This window comes from Centruroides vittatus, unplaced genomic scaffold (assembly GCF_030686945.1).
Source record: "Centruroides vittatus isolate TY-2023 unplaced genomic scaffold, ASM3068694v2 contig_300, whole genome shotgun sequence".
Taxonomy (NCBI): domain Eukaryota; kingdom Metazoa; phylum Arthropoda; class Arachnida; order Scorpiones; family Buthidae; genus Centruroides; species Centruroides vittatus.
This window is the reverse complement of record NW_027121917.1, coordinates 26,226-48,431: the sequence shown is the minus strand read 5'-3', so window position 1 is coordinate 48,431 and position 22,206 is coordinate 26,226. Positions and strand designations below refer to the sequence as shown.

The window sequence follows — 22,206 nt, the reverse complement described above, 5'->3', positions numbered from 1 at the left end:
ATGTAATCTATTCAGAATGATACTTTTTCATCTATTATTTATCAAAACTGGTGTGTGTTTCAGACACATTAATTTGAATAAAAAATATTTGTGTAAATAAGAATTAGTAATATGAAAGTATGCTAAGTTTCCTGAAAAACATTTAATTTATATAAAATATAAAATGTCCTAATAATAAATAACCAATACAAAACTCTGAAATAAAAAATGAAATTACATTTATTCTAGAGTTTTGTAATTCATAAATATAGAAAAAAATCTATATAAATAAATGGAATGACTGCTATTTATTTATATTAGAATTTTTATTAGGAATTTTGTTTCTTTAGAATTTATATTGTTTCAGAATAAATATTTAACTTTTTTTTTAACAATTGTTCTTTTAATATAGGTGATTTTTATTCTGCAAATTTCCATGTTTTATATTTTTTGCTATAAATATATTATAAAAATGTTTTAACTTATGTTTATTTAACCTAAATCATATTCAATTATATATAACTAGCAGATAAGTCTGGCATTGCTCAAGCAAAAAGTAACAATAGCGAAGATTAAGATTATTACATTATAGCCAATCTTACCCATTTTCACAGAATGCAAGAATTAGATCCCCCTGTTTCCAGACTAATTAGAGAACTTTTAGATGGGTCTAAAAATATGTTCGATTTCCTGCAAAAACTAAAAAAACTGCATCTGTGCCTGTAAATCTTGCACATCGCTTTCTCTTAATACTTCCATTGTTAGGGAATACACTTCTTTCCTCCCCATGTCATACTTTACTAAATGTGGTACCCTACTAAAATGCAGTTAGAAACAAAAAATTGCAACTAAAATAGTACAGTAGAAGCTGAGTTCTTTGGGATAAGCCTTAATCCTTTCCCTCTCCCCATGGGGGATTACCATAAATCCCTTCTTAGTGTGCATTCTAATGGCGTATCATATTAAACGCAGTCAAAAATGCAAAAAACCACATCTAAAATAGTACAGTAGAAGCCAAGTTCTTCAGGGTAAGCCTTAATCCTCTACCTCTTGGGGAAAAATTTCGAAAAATCCCTTCTTAGTGACGTTCTCGTAACATACCCTAACCATGTACCAAATTTCAACTTTCAACTCCTAACCATTTGGGCTCTGCGCTTATTATTATTATTATCATCAACCCATCTCGATTATATATATAGATTAATGTATTCTGTGATATATGCTAGAAATATAAATATTTTATTATTCATGTTACTCAGTATTTTTTCAAGTCAGGTTTTTCTGTTAAACATATTTAATTTATATAGTTTATGATGATAGGTTTTTATGTATGATATTAAATTACTTTGTATCAAAAGATTAAATGTAGTTTCAAAAACCACATTTTTGACTTAAGTATCTGACCTCTTTCATTTGTATATATTTATTCTAGGGAATAGTAGTCAATAACAAAAGTAATCAAAACATATTACTCATAAGTGTTTCTCAAACTTTTTAAAGAGGTGCTATTTTTTTTTTGTGAAAACATTTTGTCTTTATATGTTTTGTGAAAGCATACTGATCTATTGTTTCTTTTGGATCTGTTTTATTGTAATAAAACTAAGGGTTTAGTTTTTTGATAGTAAACATTTGTATTTGAAATAAAACACATAGAGCTACTGCTAAACAAAATCAAACTTTGATGTTGTAGTCATAACCACAATAACTTACAATGTAATAATATAAAAAAATAAATAAGTGGCTGTGTTTTTTAATGCTATATTGCAGTGGTTTCCAAACTTTTTTCATGGCCCTATTTGAGCATTAACTAATTTTCATGATCTCAAAATTAAATCTATACATATATTTATTTAGTAAATTTAAAGAAAAAATGAATTTTACTTTTAATATTTTCTTTCAAAAAATAAAAAAAACATAAAACAGAAAATAATTAATTAAATTACAATAGTATTGAAAAGCATAAAATAATCCAATAGTTTTCAGTAAGTTCTATCTTAAAGAAGCCATATTTTAATCTTTGTTATGTGCTTTCAATAATATTTATAGGCTATTGCTGTAACAGTCCATTGCAGTTATGTTGGTCTTGTTGTATCAGCACAGCTGCTGATTGCATCATGCACACTAATTTACAAAAGTTGCTTATATGGAATATCTTTATTTGTATTTATGCTTGTTTAATGTGCACTTAAAAGTGGGAAGATGCCAAAAATATATGAACTAATTTGAAAACAACCATTGAGGTATTTGGGGAGGTTATTTTATTACCAAAAATTTCCAGAATTGTGGAATGTGTGCAGTCAACTGTTAAGAAGAATTTCAATAAGCTCAACAGAAAATATTAAAAATTTTTAAATGAGACATAGGTGCATTTCCTTGTCAAGCAGCTAAGTGAGCAAGCCAATGATGTAGTTTGTTTCATATGAAACCAACCTAGGTCATTGGTTTGCTCACTTAGCTGCTTTACAAAGAAATGCACTCAAATGTTTATCAAAGAAAAGTTTATGCAATCTCATAATTGATAACAATAGCTATATTGTATTGAAAATGTGTTTTTGTTTTGGTTAAATAAATCATCTTCAGAACTATCAGACACAATATTGAGTCCACATGAGAATCATACTTAAACATTTCTTCACTCCTCATAGAAAATGTTTTGCATCTCACAAAATAACACAGTCCACAGTTTGAGAATCACTGCTCTAAGTATTTATTGATTTATATCATTTGAATTGAAATTTGTTTTTGGTAACAAAATCTTTGTAATGTTTTCATTTTATAAATAAATGATATTGAATATCAAATATATATATATATATATTTGATAGTCAAATTGTTCGTAAGTATAGCACCTGTATGTATAATATATATATATATATATATTATACATACAGGTGCTACTCTACTTACGAACAATTTGACTGTACTTCTAAAATTTAAATTTTGCACAGATTTTTAAATTTATCTTGTGCTCATAAGGTGGTATTGAAATCAGTCTTTGGCCAGTAATAAATAGTAAATTTTAATAAATAATTAATGTGAGCTTATTTCTATTGCATATCGTCATTTTTCATTTTCATGTAAATTCTGATGCTCCAATTCCCCTTGTGAGGTAACATTGTGTTGATAACTTTGGAGTATCAGCATTGTTTTGCTATTGTTTACAATTTTTATAAACTTTTACAATTAGTGCTTCAAAAATGCTTCCAAAACATGAGAGTAAATTAATCTAGCAGTGGAGATAAATGCAAATGTTGCTCTTTTACCACAGTAACTAAACTGGACAATATAAAACTAAGTGCATTAGGTGAAAAAAACCAGGTTTGAAATACCTGCTATTAGGTAGTAGCAAGTGGCTAAACAAGTGTAATGTATCCTATTAAGTACATTAAAAAAGCAAACACTAACAATAAATGGTTTTCTGTGTACAGTTTGTCATACTTGACACTACAAATTATTTACATTAAATATACAGAATATATTAAAATAACTCAAATATTTTATATTTTTCCAACTATGATACTTTATAATACTTAAATTATTTATGTAAAGCAATATTAATGTGATAGGATATGATATTCATTTTTATCACAACTGAGTTGATAAAAATTTAATAAACTCATAAGCAGCATATTAAAAGTGTAGATCAGAAAACTATTACAATATATTGGAAAATAACTAAAATTATATCAATTTAACTTAAATGAAACATTACTCAAATGTTTTTAAAAACAAAAACATAAAAGTTCTGTTATTTTTATAATATAAAATTTAAATGAAAAAAATCTCATGTTAACATAATATGAATCATCTATAAAAACTGAAAAATCTTTCTTTTTGAAATATTTTAACATATATATAACAGTTATATATCATATATCACTTGTTATTTTTGATCCAAAATGATTGTGTAAGACAAACATCAGCAAAATTATTTGGTACAGCCTACATCATGAAATACATAAAGGAAAAAAATAAAATTATTATAAAAAAATAGATTGTTTTCACATAACCTTTCCTTCACCTACAGTATTTCTTACTTCACTCTCACAAAATTTACAATCAATATACCCTTAATAAACTATTTCTTAATTTTTACTAACATTGTTAAAAATAATTAGCATTATTTTTAAAATGCTAAAATTTATTAAACTATATTATTATATTATATATATTTAATGTAATTCCATCATTTAAAACTGCTACATATTTATAAGAAAATTAAACATTTATTTACCTCAATAAAAAATGCTTGTTTTTCATTTTCCGTCTCCATCTGTTTTATTGCAACATCCTTTCCTCTCCATTTTCCCTTTCTTACTAAACCATATGTGCCTTTACCAACTACCTGTAATAAATTTTATATGATTTTTTTTTTATTAATAAAAGCATAATTAATTATTACCAATTATAATGTATTTCATATGGATTATCCTAAATAATAATAAAGTAATAATTATTTATTCTAATCACTAGACAAGAAAATTACATTTATATATGTTAAATTTTTAATAAGACTACGTAACTTCCTATTCATATAAATAATGAAAAAAATAGTTTAAAATACTTAATTAACTTTGAAATATTTATAAAGTAGAATTAATTTTTTGTTGTTGTAAATTATCATATAAATTAATAAATTAATCAACACACTCTTCTGTAATGCAGTAAAATAAGAGTAAATTGATTGTAATTAATAAATATAAAAATAAATTTTAGTATACCATTATATCACAAACATTTAACTCAGACCAACTCCCTTTATAGAGAGGATAAAGGTTGTCAAAGTTTATGAAACTTCTGACTTAGTGCGGTATTTTTTCCAATGATGTGAAAAACGAGATGGATGTAGAGTACAGTTTAATGTAAATGTCTTCAATATATCTTTTTCATGTAAAAATATTGAATTTGAAGAACAGGACATATTGAGCTGAACAAAGAAGTCAATATAATATGTCCTGTTAATAAAATAAGTCTGAGTAGACATTTTAAATACTATGAACAAATTACGTTGTCGATTTTACAAGATTTTTCCTTAAAATTTAAAATGCCAGTAATTTTTGTGGGACAATGTATGCATTTATGTGCGTTTGATATTTTATTTCTGATTAAACAAAATAAAAGTAGAACTGTATTTATAAACCTAATTTTCTTTATTTTAATGTTTAAAGTCACACCTCGTCCTATATGTGAGATCATCTTATACTCGAGTAAATATGGCATATAGCATATAATGTAAATATGTTATATTTGAACAGAAATTTTACAAATTTTTAATTTTTCTCAAAATTATGAGATCATCCAGGCATAGTTTCAAAGTTATAAAAATCAATGACATAAGATCATCTAAATTGTGCAATACAATGATATGAATACAGATTAGGTCAACTGCATATGAATGAAAATAATTGATTTAATAGACTATTAAAAAAATCTCTAACATATAAATTCTTAACTTACAATTTTTTAAAACTGAATTAAAAACTGAAATGAAAATGTATTGTTTAATAAAATATTTGTTATAATTTCATTGACAAGTATTGTAATTGTGTATTTATTTTATGCTTAATTAGTAGAATAATTACAGAATACAGATTTAAGAAATACGGGAATTTATAAATTAATTTATAATGTAAATTGATAAATCTTAATACTTATTAATATAATAACAAACAAAATATTATCATAATTAAAATTTATTACAAGGAAGAGTATTCTAATTAAATAAATAAGAAAATTATTCCTTATACACAAAAATATTTTATGTACTTTACTAAATTAGCTTTAAAATTTTTTAAAGCTTTAAAAGCTTTTATATTTTTCAAAAGATGAAGTTGAGAAAACTTAATTAACAGGAACATTAAACTGAAATCCTATGAAAATGAATACAAAAATAAAATTTCATTTAAAAAAAAATAGTTATAAAATGAATTTATATGCAGATAACCCCATACATACTTCTTTACTTTTATTTTCATTTCACATATAATTAATGTCAAAATCTAACTAGAATAAGATGCGAAATCTTACAGACAACTTCTCAGAAATAAGAATAAAAATTATTTCTATATTGACTTTCAAAGAAACAAAACTGTAAGACCTAAGAATTGTTTTATTATTTGATATGTGATTTCTATTTCAAACTGAATAATGAAATTGGAATTGTCTAGCATTAGAAATGTATTGCACTTCAGCTACATTATATTTTTAAGATATATGAAGTTAAAATTCACTTAGCAAATTCATAATTTTAGAAATAGGATAACCAGTTATTTCTGTATTCTTTTACATGATAAAAATAATCTGTACAATGATAAATGGATGTACCTTATCTATTGTTATAAAAAAAACTGCTCTTAAAGTTAGATAACAGTTTTTTTTTTTTACTTTGATTCTAAACAGTAAAAAGTTTTTCCAAAGAAAATGATCGAATATAACAGTAGAAAATACATCAGAATAATGTGTCCTTAGGAAGATGCAGTGTTCTCCCCAGAAACTTTTACTAGCTGAGAGTAGTAGTCAGGTGAACTAGAAAGAAAAATATATATGCCAATTCTTTACTCTGCTCTATTCATATAACTTATATTTCTTCATTGATGTCTCTCTCCTCCATCATTTTTCATATGCCTTCTTTTCTGGTCCTCCTTGGTCTTTCTCTCTCTCTCGCTCTTTTTTTTCTTCTTTTTTTTTCTGGTTTCTGTTCCATATAATCACATCATATCAACTGCCTGCTTTTTATTTCATCAATAATCAATTCCTTTGTTTATCATTTCTCTTTATATTTTGCACATAAATGATCTGTATAGTCACTCAATGCATCCATTTTAATTACACTTTCTTTCATCTGTTTTTAATATTCCCTATATTCTGGCTCCATATCATACATAATGTACTTCTCATTATGACATTACATAATTATATTACACTTTCTTTCTCAGATTTGGCATTCAAAATCTATTCAACCTTATAAACTATTTTTCTTATTTTTTCCTGTTTCCTACTGTTCAATTATCTCTCCTATCTTGGCTTAATTCTACTTCCTAAATATTTATAATGGCCACATACTGTAAGTTTTACATTTTCTATTTTTATACTATTCTCTATAGTTCCCTCATAGAAATAGTTTGCTTTCTCATATTTAATTGTTCATAAACGCTTAGTATATCGATGTGCATTTGAAAGAAATTATACACAAGTTAACTGACCACATGGACAAAGTCACTGAGGGACAATTTTATTGCTGATTTTATGTCTTCACAACAATGCATATTAGTTTATTCTAAAAATAACTAAATTATGTTTTTTTTTATTCAAGTTTTTGAAGGTTAAGTATCAATGATACTGAAAAACTTTCTAATATAGTAGTACAATCATGTTTCTCATAAGCAGTCAAAGATTTATTGCTATGTCAGTCAAACTGATCTACAGATGTCACAATGGTTGTGTACAGAGTGAACAGTTCCGAAGCTATTGAGTATTTTTCTACTGAATGCTCTCAACAGCAGCACTGTTTTGGAACATGTTTTTTGTTTTCATATTTAGTAGCAGATTTCATTTATGCTACCTTTGTGTAGCTATAACTGATCAAAAATGGCTTCATCTAGATAGCACTAAAATAAGTATATTACTTACACATATGAAAGCATACATTACAGTATTAATTTATTTAAAAACAGTTATCATCAACTAAAAACAGAAATAAATATGCAAAATAAAACTTAAAAACCTTTGACAAAGTAAACTATATTAATTTTAAAGTTTTTGTAAACAGGCAGCAACTTTTGTAGCATCATGATCCTCTTGCATTAACTTTTATTTCATCATTCAGCAGATTCATTACCATTAAGTAACAGTTATCACTACATTATCTTCACTTACTGTTAGTTGAAACTGTTGAGTCTGCTGAATGCAGCCAACGATGATGGTCTATAGATGTCACTATCCTTGTTTTCTATTGACTTTCCATTTCTGCTTAATTTGAATGCCTATTGACTTCCCATTTCTGCTTAACCACAGCAGCATTCAAAATATCAGGTCAGTCCATAAGTTCATGCATATTTTTATCTACAAAAAAAGCAGCAAAAAATTTTAATTATATTTTAATTCAATCTATAATGTATTCACCATTATTTTGTACAATTTCTTGTCATCTTGATGGTAGCTTTTTAATTCCGTCTTCGTAAAATGATTTCGGCTTTGAATCAAAATATTCAGAAATAGCCTTTTTAACATTGTTCCCATCCTCAAAAGTTTTCCCTTTTAAAAAATTCTGCAAACTGCTAAAAAGATGATAATCACTGGGAGCAATATCTGGCAAATATGGTGGATGAGGTAAAATTTCCCAGTTGTAGCTTTCAAGTTTCTGTACAGTTATTTTTGCAGCGTGTGGTCTGGCATTGTCATGTTGCAAGAGAACTTGCTTTCTGTTCACTAATGACGATTGATTTTTTTTCAATTTTTCATTTAAACGCTCTAATTGCTCACAATACATTTGAGCTGTAATTGTTTGATTAGGTTTTAACAGCTCAAAGTGAATTACACCCGACATATCCCACCAAACAGACAAAAGAATTTTTTTTGGATGCAACCCACCTTTTGCAGTCGGTTTTGGCTGCTTGTCGCGATCCATCCATTGTCTTTTTCTCGTCACATTATTGTAGAGGATCCATTTTTCATCTCCAGTAACCAGCCTATCAAGAAAAGATTCTAAAGCAATATGGGATAAAAGAGACATGCAAATGTTTACACGTTGTTGTCGGTTAGCTATTGACAGTTCATGTGGTATCCATTTTCCTAGCTTTGAAACTTTTCCGATTTGTTGTAGGTGTCTATGAACAGTTCCATGGGATGAATTTAAACGTTCCGCAATTTCATCGACTGTTAAAGATGGTTCTGCTTCAACTAGTGCAGAGAGAGCATCATCATCAAAGTCAACAGGTTTTCCAGTATGAGTCTTATCCTCCACACTAAAATCATTGTTTCTAAATCTTTCAAACCACTTCTGTGCAGTCCTTGCACTAATTACAATTTGACTATGTACAGTATTTATTTTTTTGGCTGCATTTGTAGCATTCTCACCACTTAAAAATAAAAAGTATAAAACATGTCTTTTGTATTTGTCTGTTACTTCCATTTTAACAAAAATAAACAACTGAAATGTTTACAATTCTGAACAGTATTATATGAATGAGATCCAATTTAACATTTCAGTGTAAAAATTATCATATTAGACTGACATTTTTAACAGCAAAACAAGATTTTTCTCAAGGTCATAAAAATGCACATGGACTTATGGACTGACCTGATATTTTAAAATTAAATTTTATGGATCTTTTTTATGCTATAGAAATAGAAAGTATTTCTGATTTTTGTTACCAAATTACTTTTTACAGATGGAATGGGGCATTACAGTTTATAGGAATCATCATTTTGATGTCAAGTACCATATACTACAGGTACACCTTAATTTGTATATCCATTCAAAATCTGACAATGAGAAATGTTTCTTTATACAGGTATGTAAATTAAACATCTGCATAATTTTGGCAGGCATATTTGGTATCTTTTTGAAAATGAGCTGGTGTAGGTTAATGTTCAGACTCTGTAGATTTAAATTCATGTTGTCATGGCAACAATATTACAAGTGTAAATAAATACTGCTTAATGAAGAACAAAGAATTGTAGTTGGAAATTTTTACAAATAAAATGAGGAAATGGAAGAAGTTTTACAGTTAAGCATTTTGTGGTAATGGGAATAAAAAAAAGTACAGTATCACATAATGGCAGAAAGTGCTAGATACTTTGCTAGAAAGTGAGACTGTTGCTAGATGTCCAGGGAATGGGTGAAAGAGAATTAAAATGACAGACAGTAAAAGGAGTCTTTGGAAAGAGAGGTGATCAGAAAAGTTGGACAGTCACTAAGAAAGTGTGAAAGTTCAAAATATCTCATCAGTAAGTTAGAAACATTCTAGTCAAGCAAAATGCTATCCTTCAGAAGCAAAAGTCAGTTCCAAAATATATATATATATATATAAAAATACAACTCAAGTCACAAAGGACTCTTCTGTAAGGGAGATTTCAAGATTTCAAACAGAAGAGACATTGTTATAGACAATCAGATATTTGACAGAAATGTATGCACTGGGAACAATTAATAATATTGTAAGGATGGAATTAAGCTTGGTCCACAGGTAAAATTTAAATGCATCCTCTTGCCATCAACAAAGAAGTGCACATAAAGGAGAGTATTAAGAAGAGACTAATCCCATTCCTCAAAAAACACCACTTGAATGGACTGTATGTCTTCTAGCTAAACTTTGTAGCTGCACATTACACAACAGATACAGTTTCCATGCTAGAGGAATGTGGAGTCCAATAGGGTCAGCAAAGATAACATTGCAGACCAACTGAACAATCCTGGCACTGGCTGAAATAGAAGATATAACAAAAATGAAACTGAACTGAAACAATGCATCAAGACCAATCTATGCCAATTTAATTCAGAGCACTTTCAAATTCTAATGGTTAGCATGAAAACTGAAATCAGAGAAGCTATTAACTATGGACCAGATTATATAATTTAGAAACAGAAAAAAACTAACTGTCACTTTTTGTTCCTGGATATATGTATTATGAAAATTAAGAAGTTTGATCTGTGTGCAGATTTTTTGTTTACAGATTGACAGTGACAGACAAGATGGATTCTCTAGTTCTTTAAATCGTATGCAGATACTATAATATTTCAAAGAAATGTTACAGTGATTGTTTTATAAGATTATTGGAGTTTTTGCTTGTTTATTTATTCATTCTCTTGAAAATAAATAGAAACAGTATAAACAGAAACAATCAGTTTAAGGAAGATTTTAGTAAATCAATTGATTGATTAATTTATCTAAGTTGCATATGTTTTGCCTGAGACAAAATCCTAATGACACCCTTGCACTATACAGACAGCAAAAGTGTATGTCATCTCTTCACATGATTCAGACTTAGAAGTCATCCCAGATATGTCAAGCTCTGCATCATCAAGCACCAAGATCTAGCTAAATCCATAATAAGTACAAAACAAAAACATTCTTATTATCTACAGAATTTCAAAAATAAAATAATTTTAACAAATAAACACAAGAAAATTCCTCTTTTCAAACTTTTGTCAAGTTTTATTACAATTCAAATCGGCAGCACACCCAGATGACGGCCAAGAGGTCCAGCACCCTCCAAAGGAAAAGTAAAACAGAACTCTAAAAAATTTCCTAATTAAAATTCTTTTGTATTTATATTGTGTCGTGTCTTCCAATACTACTTACAAATCGGCACCACGTAAGGTAAGAATTTTATTGAATTCGCATTAAAAATGTCTTCATCTGTTCAACTCGGCTTCCCCGAGATTAAATCCGAGTGCGCCACCGATACAAAGCCTATGAAATGGCATCACATTGTTATGGAACTCAAGTGTATAATCAATATTCCATGTGAATGGTGATGCCATTCAAATCAAAACTGTATTTACGTATTTCCTTATTTCATTGTAAAGTTTCGTAGCGTTTCCCGAATGCTTTTGCACACTAAATAATTTCCTTAACTGTTAAAGAAATGAAAGTAATTCGTTAATAAATACTTTCAATTTTATAAATAAAACTAAATACATTCAGCTGTTATCCGTGTCAAATAAAAGACAATTATGATGATTAATTGCTATTTCAAAATATATAAAAGTTTGTTATTGTTGTCATGCAGCTTCTAGCGACAACATCCGCGTGAAACGTATCAAATATTAAAAATGATTTAGGCTTACTTTATCTAAGGTTATTTCTTTAAAATCGATCTCTTCTACGAACGTTGTCGATGCATCCATTGCTTAAAATACATCTAAATTCACGATCCTTCGATACCTGTTACCTGCAAAAGACACACATTCTGCAAATGGGAAAAGTTTACAAAACTTCGTCAGTACATCCACATCTTCCTTCTGTAATTACCGCAGCGCCACTTTGCGGTAATAAATAGCGGATATTTTGTTATCGTCTGTTTATCTAATTTTTTTAAAACTTTTTAGATTAATAAGAATTAAAATTTTATTAATACCGTTATTTGGAAAATAATCCGGCTAAATTTTTTGTTTATTACATAAAGTTGCTGGTTTTCATAAAAATATATATTTTTTTATGAAAACCAGCAACTTTATGTAATGAAGAAAAAATTTAGCCGAATGGCCGGGAGGTCAAGGTGGAAGCCTACCGCTCTGAGGACCCGGAATCGATCCGGACAGATCTTTGGAGGTTGATCCGACCGGATATGTCGTCCTCATTCCTCACCATCGGCCGCCGCATTGTGGGCCTGGCCGAACTCATAATTGGCTAGCTTTAAAAGGCCCTCTTAATACCCACTGGGCGAAAAGAGCAAAAGAAGAAGGGGAAAACTTTGATTTTTCGAAATTATTATAAATCCTTGTTAATACAATAATTTTTTTTTTTTTTTTTTTTTTTTTGTCATCGGAATCTTAAACAACTGATATCTTGAAATAATAATTGTCAAAGAAACAATTGTTGATTGGAGATCGGCGGCGAATTAATTGCCGGAGTCTACTTTTCTCGTAGTCCGGGTCAGTCTCGAATTACTCCAGAAAACAAGCGAGAAATCAATTCAGGTGTGAGAAGAGATGAAGGCTAATTAGGATATTGTGGTGATCTGCAAAGATCCGTGGTGTTAAAAATCGCAGGTAGTGAGTGATTCGGATTACCACAAGGAGAGAGAAGCAAAACAGTCACTTAAAACTAATCTTTATGTACAAAATTATATATACAGGTATACACATTATCCAATACACACTAGCCACTCAGCAGTACACAGCACGTGGCGGTTCACAAAGAGTCCTTTGGCGAAGAGTAAATTAAAACAAAAAAATTCCAACAAACGAAAAAATGTCCACTCGGTGATATTGCAAAGCGGGCACTTATCTCACATATACAAATTCTATCCCGTGTTCCACTATTTCTTTTATTGATGGAAACGGATTTCAAGATCACCAATCTCCACCACAACGAACAAAGAAAAATTCACCAGTTACATATACAGCTCCCAAAGGACGACACACTCCTAACAGCTGAAAGTCCGGAACCAGAATGCCCCGTCGCCGGTGCCGCACCCCATACATATCAACCCCACCACCAACACAGTACTGTCATGCAAAAACCGCCCTAAAGTAAACAAAAATAATTTTTTTTTTACAATTATCGATTACAAATAAAACCGCGCATACATTAAAGGAGATGATAATTTACAATAACAACATTAAAGAAATCAAAAGAAAACAATTTATTTTTATAACAACAATATAGGCCGACAATATATGAGGACGACACAGTATACAGTACGATCAAGGAGAAAACCGTACAAAAACACATGGTCCAAAAACCAGAGTCCCGTTTGATTCGTTTTTGTCCGACCCGTTGACCGTTTTAGATTAATTTCATTCTGCTGCCGTACTTTTCTAAGGCGCCGACTTCTCTTCCGCTCGTCGAATGTATGTACTATACCCCTCTTCTACGAGGACGACCAACCTCCAATATCTGCGGAATCTGGAGCCTCTCACCTCTCACCTCTGTGCGGATGCCAAATAGATCGAACTTCGGATACTTTCGCCAAACTTGTCAATAAACTGGGGATGGTGTAGAGTCTTTTCCTTGTAAATAGTTCTATCGAACGACGAGCTTACCTTCGTATCAAACATACATGTACAAGTTCCCCGTTCTAGCCTAAAATTATTCTCTCCGGCATAAGTTCTGCCATTTTCGTGAACGTTTAGGTATCGTGTCGTAACGATACCTAAACGTTCACGCTTAGAGTCACTGTTCTCACGCTTCAGACTCTATCCTTGAGAAATCCCCAAAAAATGTCAAAAATTTAGAGCTGTAAATATGCAAGCCATGAAATCTCGCTTCCATAATGCTTTTCAAAATGTAATGTTCGCATCAGAGGACAGTTTGTATTTTTCATATTTTTCTATTTTATTAAAAATGTAAATACCGTCTGTAACTTTGAAGATGAAAGAAGAATTATATATAAATAAACAACAACTAACCCGTTATATATAAAGACCAACAACTGCCGAATTATCGGGCTAGCAAATGGCTATAGTAATATTAATAATTTAAGTTAATTTGGTACTAGAGTTAGGCGTTAGGCGCCATCTCTTGCTAAATTTAATAATTAGAATTTTAATTAAATAATTTAAATAAATTTAGGCTTAACTGGAAGAAAAGAATCGGCCCGAAGCGGGATTCGAACCCGCAACTTCTGCTATCCGTGCAGACACGTTACCAGTTACGCTACGCTACCCGGACCTTCGGTCCGATCCTCCCCTTCCAGTTGATATAAGATTACCGTATGACCATCGACGGCTATTACAATGCCGGCTGGGGACACATTAATTGCCCACGTCCTCCCAAAGGCACTCAACCGGCCATCGCAAACCCCGGCAAGGCGTATACATATAAATAAACAACTAACTCGTTATATATAAAGACCAACAACTGCCGAATTATCGGGCTAGCAAATGGCTATAGTAATATTAATAATTTAAGTTAATTTGGTACTAGAGTTAGGCGTTAGGCGCCATCTCTTGCTAAATTTAATAATTAGAATTTTAATTAAATAATTTAAATAAATTTAGGCTTAACTGGAAGAAAAGAATCGGCCCGAAGCGGGATTCGAACCCGCAACTTCTGCTATCCGTGCAGACACGTTACCAGTTACGCTACGCTACCCGGACCTTCGGTCCGATCCTCCCCTTCCAGTTGATATAAGATTACCGTATGACCATCGACGGCTATTACAATGCCGGCTGGGGACACATTAATTGCCCACGTCCTCCCAAAGGCACTCAACCGGCCATCGCAAACCCCGGCAAGGCGTATACATATAAATAAACAACTAACTCGTTATATATAAAGACCAACAACTGCCGAATTATCGGGCTAGCAAATGGCTATAGTAATATTAATAATTTAAGTTAATTTGGTACTAGAGTTAGGCGTTAGGCGCCATCTCTTGCTAAATTTAATAATTAGAATTTTAATTAAATAATTTAAATAAATTTAGGCTTAACTGGAAGAAAAGAATCGGCCCGAAGCGGGATTCGAACCCGCAACTTCTGCTATCCGTGCAGACACGTTACCAGTTACGCTACGCTACCCGGACCTTCGGTCCGATCCTCCCCTTCCAGTTGATATAAGATTACCGTATGACCATCGACGGCTATTACAATGCCGGCTGGGGACACATTAATTGCCCACGTCCTCCCAAAGGCACTCAACCGGCCATCGCAAACCCCGGCAAGGCGTATACATATAAATAAACAACTAACTCGTTATATATAAAGACCAACAACTGCCGAATTATCGGGCTAGCAAATGGCTATAGTAATATTAATAATTTAAGTTAATTTGGTACTAGAGTTAGGCGTTAGGCGCCTAACTCTAGTACTAGAGTTAGGCGTTAGTACTAGAGTTAGAGTAGGTACTAGAGTTAGGCATTAGTTGCGGGTTCGAATCCCGCTTCGGGCCGATTCTTTTCTTCCAGTTAAGCCGCAACTAATGCCTAACTCTAGTACCTAATCTAACTCTAGTACTAACGCCTAACTCTAGTACTAGAGTTAGGCGCCTAACGCCTAACTCTAGTACCAAATTAACTTAAATTATTAATATTACTATAGCCATTTGCTAGCCCGATAATTCGGCAGTTGTTGGTCTTTATAGAAGAATTATAGTTGGCGAATTTTACAAACAATAAGATGAAACGGAAGAAGCATTTCGTAAAACATTTTGTGGACATGGGATGGCAAGTTGAACAGTTTATATATCATCATAGGAAGTCTGGAAAATGATAGGATTGATGCTAGATTTTAGGAAGATGGCGAAAATATAATTAAAATTACACAGCAAAATGAGGCATTGGCAAGTTTTCTTAGTGACTTATACAGTCACTAAGAAAACTTGAAAGATCAAAATATGTCATGAGTATGTTACAATCATGCTAGCCGTGCAAAATGTTATCCACATAACTCGAAAGTCAGCCCGAAAACATACCCCCCCCCAAATATCAAATTACAGAAATCTCTGCTGAGAAAAATACGTTTATTGTAAGGATGGAACTGATGTTGCTCCACTAGTAAAATTTAAACACCATGTGAAATTTCCTATGAAGTTGTTTGTATGGGTAGCGATCAGTCCAAAAGGAAAATCTCAAATTATTCATAGCACTCTTAACTTTGCATCACCAAAGCGAAGATAAAGAGTGTATTAAGAGAAGCTTATCCTATTCCTGAAGAAATACTACTCAGATTGCCTGTATGTCTTCTGGTTGGACCTGATAACTGCTCATATAGTTTCCATGCTAGAGAAATATTGGGTGTACTATAGATTACTCCCTACGGAATTTCAGGACTTTGATTATATATTTGAACTCAGGGGACTGAGACGAGTTCAACGGTACCCTATTTTTTGACCGGAGACGAAAAATAAAAAAAGTTATCACACTTTTTAAGTTACCATACTTTTTTAATGCTCTCATGCAGACGGCACCGTAGTTGCTAATACTGCCATCTTGCGGTAAAGTCTGCAAACCGTGACGTCGGACTACGGTCATCTCCCGGAGCGTGAAATACGCGATACGAAAGCGGAGAGAGCGACGCGACTTCCGATCATCGCGCGATCGCCATTTCAATTAATGTTACTTATGGCAGCGAACATGGCGGCCCGACTGACCTCTCGTATGGGCGCCACCACACGCCGCCATGTGCTAAACTAGTGATCGATTCACGGTAGTTCTTGAACAAAGTAAAAAAAGGGGGGAAACGTCTACTAAAGGCAATTTTAACGGCAAGCGACGGGACTCCCGATCGCGATAACGAGGCCGACTTAGCGGAGAGCGACGCGATTCCCTATCATCGCGCGATCGCCAGAAAAAAGTATGATAACTTTTTTATTTTTCGTCTCCGGTCCAAAAGTAGAGTATCGTTGAACTCGTCTCGGTCCCCTGAGTTCAGATACATACCCAAACACGAAATTCCATAGGGAGTAATCTATAGTATACCCGAAATATTGTCCGTTAGATTACAACATTAAAGCATGGTTCTCAAATCTGTACAAGTCTATACACTGTTTGTGGTAAAGTTATAGTATTCTGAGATTGTATAACAACATTATGTTACTCATTAAAGAAATAAATCTGTTATAATATGTTGTTTGTAAACTGAAAACGTGCATTTAAAATATTTGAAATTAAAACTTTCAGTTGCTTAAATTCATATTTTATAATAATTGAGACTAATGTACTATAGTACAAATTGCATATTGTAATGACTATCAAGCAATATAATTATTTATATTATTATAAAATCAAATTCAGAATAAATAAAGATGAAGTTGATATTCTATTTGTTTGTATTACCTATTGTTTAATAAATTTTTATAAATATACTTATTTAATTCTCTATAAAAATAATGAAATGTAATATATATGCATTAAATTCCCTTATTTAGAAACTTCTTATCATCTCTTTCAAACACATTTGAAATTTACTTTATATAAAGTTTGAGAAAAAGGCTTTCTTTTATCTCGATCTAATCTTAATTTACAGAAATGTTCACAACGATGCTGTTTTGCAGTTTCTGTAATGTAAAGATGCATGTGAACATAGAAGATTGATAAAAAATCATAAAAGTTAACAACAGAAATAAACACATTTCAGGTCATTATGTGGGAACGCCGGGAGGTAGGACGGAGTCGTACTCTTTTTTTTTTTTTTTTTTTTCTCGGCGAACAGGTCGGCAAGACCCACCCCACTGTCACGGATGGCTAAATTTTTATGATATCCCGACTTGTCGGGATTGGGTATTTATTTCTCAGGTCGAGTGGAGGAAGCGTGTAGGTTCGTCGATAAGGTTAAGGCGATATTCGAAATAACGGAACCATGATGAAAACAAATAACGATTTATTTAGACAGATAAACAAATAGAGAAAATCTAACGCGTCCAGTTCCTAACCGCGGGGGAGAGAGAGAGTTTACAAATTTAGGGGTCATACCTCTTCCTAGGATATATCGACTGTAATCGTAGGAATATCGCCTCGATAAGCAGGAGGATCGGTCGGGGCGGTTCGTCGTCGGTGGCTTCGGAGTCCTCGGGTTTCGGCCCTCGATTCTCGGGATGTGCGTCTTATGCGGACCTTCAGCGACCCCGTTATCAGCCTTTTTCCCCCTTATATACTACAGGTCACATTATTTTCGATCACCAATCGCGATAGTTGTGTGAGGCCCGGAAATAGCCCTCCCCCAGAAGGAAAATGTACAAGTTTGTTAAGTCAAACCGCAAGATTATAACTTTTATAAGTGTCGAGTCGGCGACACCGGACTTTGATGTCGACGCTCATAAAGAGTAACGGGAAAAACAAATTTTAGGTAAAGAAAATTTAGAAAGAAAAATATTAAAAATTTAAGACGCAGTTTAGAAAGCAAAACGAAACTAGAAAGAAAAAAAATATCAAAATGAGCGTAGGTGTCATAGTCAACGATTAAACGCGATCATAGTCTAAAAGACGGTGTCGGATAAACCTTCTCTTGCCGACCTTTCCTGCGACCTAACGAAGCTTCATTTACACCTGGAGACAGATGGGATACCAATTGGGAAGCGAGGAGGAAAAGAGTTAGCCAATTAGCGATGATTCGATCCCGAGAAAATTATAAAGCCACCGATGTCAAGGACAGAAGAACTTCCTCTAGACTACCTGTTGTGTTCATTTACCTCCAATAGTGGTGTTTCTGTTAATCTTTTGTGCACTGTCTCTTCAGAATTTCGAACTTTTAACAACTCGCCGTTGCTACGGGGTCCCTCCAGCGTAGGATCAGACCGAAACCGAAAACAACCTAAAGCTCTGAACTCAAGGACCATTGCTAAATTTATGTAAGCATTTTTGACTAAAATAAACGGTTCCTATGTGAAACGCTTGTTTTTCTGCCTCCTCAAAACCGCCACCCACAAGCGAATACCCTTAGCCATCCCGACAGTTGGGAATAAAAAAACTCCCCCCATCTCGGCAAACTAACAGTTGGTGAATCGCTGATGATTCGATGTCCGTGACTAAGACTTTGGATCCGGAGAGAAAGGAAGTGCTTTTCGACGGCGGAAGGCTGCACATCCTTAGAATTTCGAACGTTTCTCCAATTTCTCACGAGGGGATTTGAACAAAAAAAAAAAAAAATAAAATAAATAAATAAAAATAAGATTTTGGGCCGGGTTAAACCCGGTTCTCACAATTATCTGAAAAAAGGATTTAGATGGCGATTTGTCTGAACTCAGTATTCATTTGTCAGAAAATGTTATAATTGTCTATTGAACAAACATATAAAACATATAGTTAAACATTATTCTTCTTTCTAGAAAATTAAGCACTTCCTAATCTAGATTTTTTCGGAGAGACTGTCTTTTTTAATTTTACAAAAAAATTTTAACATCCAGCGGAAACTGTAAAAACTTCCTAATTAATTTTTTTTTTGTTTTTAGGAAATGTCACAATATAGTAGAGTCGTAATCTGAACCCCGGAAATCCGAATCGCCGGTAATCGGAACGATTTCCAGTCGGACTGTGTCGTGCTGAATCGAACGTTTTTGATACTAAATTTACTTCTAAAGTATAATTTTCATGTTTTTATATTCTTCAATATATTTATTTTGTTTGTACAAAATAAAGAAATAATTTTTAACGATACGATAGCCTCGATTATTATTATAAAAATTTTCGTTAGGCTTAAAATCGACGAAAATTCAACACGAAGCGACACGCAACGGAGAAAAATTTAAACATCGGACAGGTTAATATATTTTTCTTTGTACATAATCGGTAATCCGAACAAATCACTAATCCGAACAACCCCAGTCCCCAATTAATTCGGATTAACGACAATACTGTATTATTGATATCCTGTTCGAAAATAACGCTCGTAACAAACAACTAAAATCCAAATTACAAGAAAAGAACATTACTAGAAATGACAAAAATATATATTTAAGAACGAAAAATATATAAATTTGTTAATATGACCTGTACGATTATGCTAAAAGTGTAAAATGCTTTCATGAGAAGATTGTTTCACAATTTTAAATACACCGATAGAGAAAATATTTAAATACGTTGCAGAACATTACATCTTTTGAGTCGTTTATTATCTTAACACTTTCAGAATAAATTATTACTTTATTGTTCGTAAACAGTTTATGAACATTCCGTTTTAAATCATAAAAGTTTAAATTTTATGTTTTTAAGAATGTTTCTAAATCTAGTTAACAAGACAGGATAGGTTTAAGTTTAATTTACCAAAGATGAAAAACTTAAAATCGTAAATGAAACTACGAAAATTATCAAAATATAGAAAATACAAGATAGACGCATTACATCATCAAGATCAAAGAAAAACACTGCGCAGAAGATAAAACTTGTCACATACACTCCGAAACAATATGCGGCTGGAAGATATACTTCACAAACTAGGTTTACTTCTTGTAGATAGGTCCATAAATCCGAAGAGTTTCGATCAAGGTTTCGACTTTAGTCTCTAGAAAAATTTCATCTTTTCTCAATTTATCGACTACATCAGATAAATACATAAATCTTTTCGAGAGCATGACCGCACCTGTACCTATAACAAGTATACAGCAATCTAATTGTCCAATTACATAAATGCACACTTAATGTGACGTTCAGGTTACAGAATGCCAGCTCAAACTCTGAGTCAGTTGTTTTTTTCAAAGTAGGATAAAGAAACAAATCAATAAAAGTAATGACTGGAATTATTGAAGAAAATAAAACTGTGAAACCACAGATAAAAAATATTTCAATGACATGTGTCATTTCTTTTTCTTCTCCTTCATATCCACTGTTATTTCTAGGTAAATAAAGTCTCTTCCTTTTAAACAAACTGAATTGAACTAGTGTAAAAATACCAATTGTTACTATAATAAATTTTATAAGTAATCGATTGTTAGGGACCATTCGAACCAATCCGACACACACTAAATTGTCCGTTATCTCTTGGGTAGCAAGTACTAAGTTCGTTAACATAAATATCTCTATAGCAGTTTGGTATAAAGGATATAACTTCGACATGTATTTCAATTTTTTACAGACTTGCGACAATCGCAATACATCATTTTAATCCCAAATATTTTTAACGACCTGAAAACTGGTCGTAGAAAGCAAACAAAGCACAAACCGTGCTTCTGGTTACTTGGATACATGTTTTACTTTTAGCTATCGAAAAGAGGAATGTAAATACTAAAAATTTTAGATTTTCAGTTCTGCCTCTCTAATGCAACATATTTCTTTATATAAACTAAATGCAAGTTTTCTTAAAAGAGAAAACTTTCAGAATACGATATTACGCAAACACTTAATTTGTGCTGAATTTCAGTCAACCGACTAAAATTGCTTAGTAAACGTATTAAGCCAATGCCTTAAAATTTTGTTATGTTCTTTTTAAATTTTAAATATTGTGATTTAAGTGAGTATTCTAAGTATTATTTATCTTCTCTTTCGCTTTGTAGGGCCTACAAGACAATTGAGTCAACTGCATATTTGTGTAACCTTGGATAAATTTAAAATAAAATCAGATGCTTTTAAGATATCGATATTGTACATCTCCTATTTTACTATTGAAGGCCACAGATGCGGTTTTGACACGTGACTGCGATGCAAACAAAAATCAATAGTTTGCGGAATATTCTATTCAAGAATATCTTGTCTTTTAAGAAAATTTGCATTTGTTTATTTTAGGGCTGCGGATATTAACGATAAATTAGGAAATTAACCGTTAAAAATTTTAATTGAAATAAACTTTGGTTTGTATTTTGTTCGATTAACTCACGATTTATTTAGGTCTTATAATATTGGTAATGATGAATACAACAAGTAATAATAATAAATCTGTGAAAGAGCTAAAATAATCTTTAAGTTAAAGGTTAATTTATAAAATTTGCACTTTTTACACATTAAATTAGTCTGTCACTCATAACTTTTTAAAACTTTTTCCACCCTGTGGAAAAGCTTAAAAAAGTTCTGATTAAATTTAGATTCGTCTGTCAGAAATAACTCGGTATCAGAATAAAGACGAAGGGATTACTAGTAATCCGGAAGATCAATTGTTTTTTTCTAATATTAAAGCTGTAAAAAAATGATGTC

The 22,206-nt window shown here is 31.7% G+C and overlaps 1 protein-coding gene and 1 long non-coding RNA gene across 3 annotated transcripts in view; both read right to left on the bottom strand.

Moving 5' to 3' along the window:
- The window catches only part of LOC136972676 (mitogen-activated protein kinase kinase kinase 7-like), a 426,088-nt gene extending 414,111 nt beyond the window's left edge, over nt 1-11,977 (bottom strand). Inside the window, exons 1-2 of one of the 2 annotated variants that reach the window (XM_067267281.1) lie at nt 11,771-11,977; nt 4,214-4,324 (exon numbers count right to left, since the gene is read on the bottom strand). In XM_067267281.1, coding sequence (XP_067123382.1) covers nt 4,214-4,324; nt 11,771-11,830 — 171 coding nt within the window. In that variant the 5' untranslated portion in view covers nt 11,831-11,977. The remainder of the gene's footprint in view (nt 1-4,213; nt 4,325-11,770) is intronic. The other variant, XM_067267280.1, reaches the window with a different exon arrangement.
- Nucleotides 1-22,206, bottom strand: part of LOC136972680 (uncharacterized) — a 222,224-nt gene that overhangs the window by 186,237 nt on the left and 13,781 nt on the right. The gene's annotated exons all lie outside the window — the stretch shown is intronic.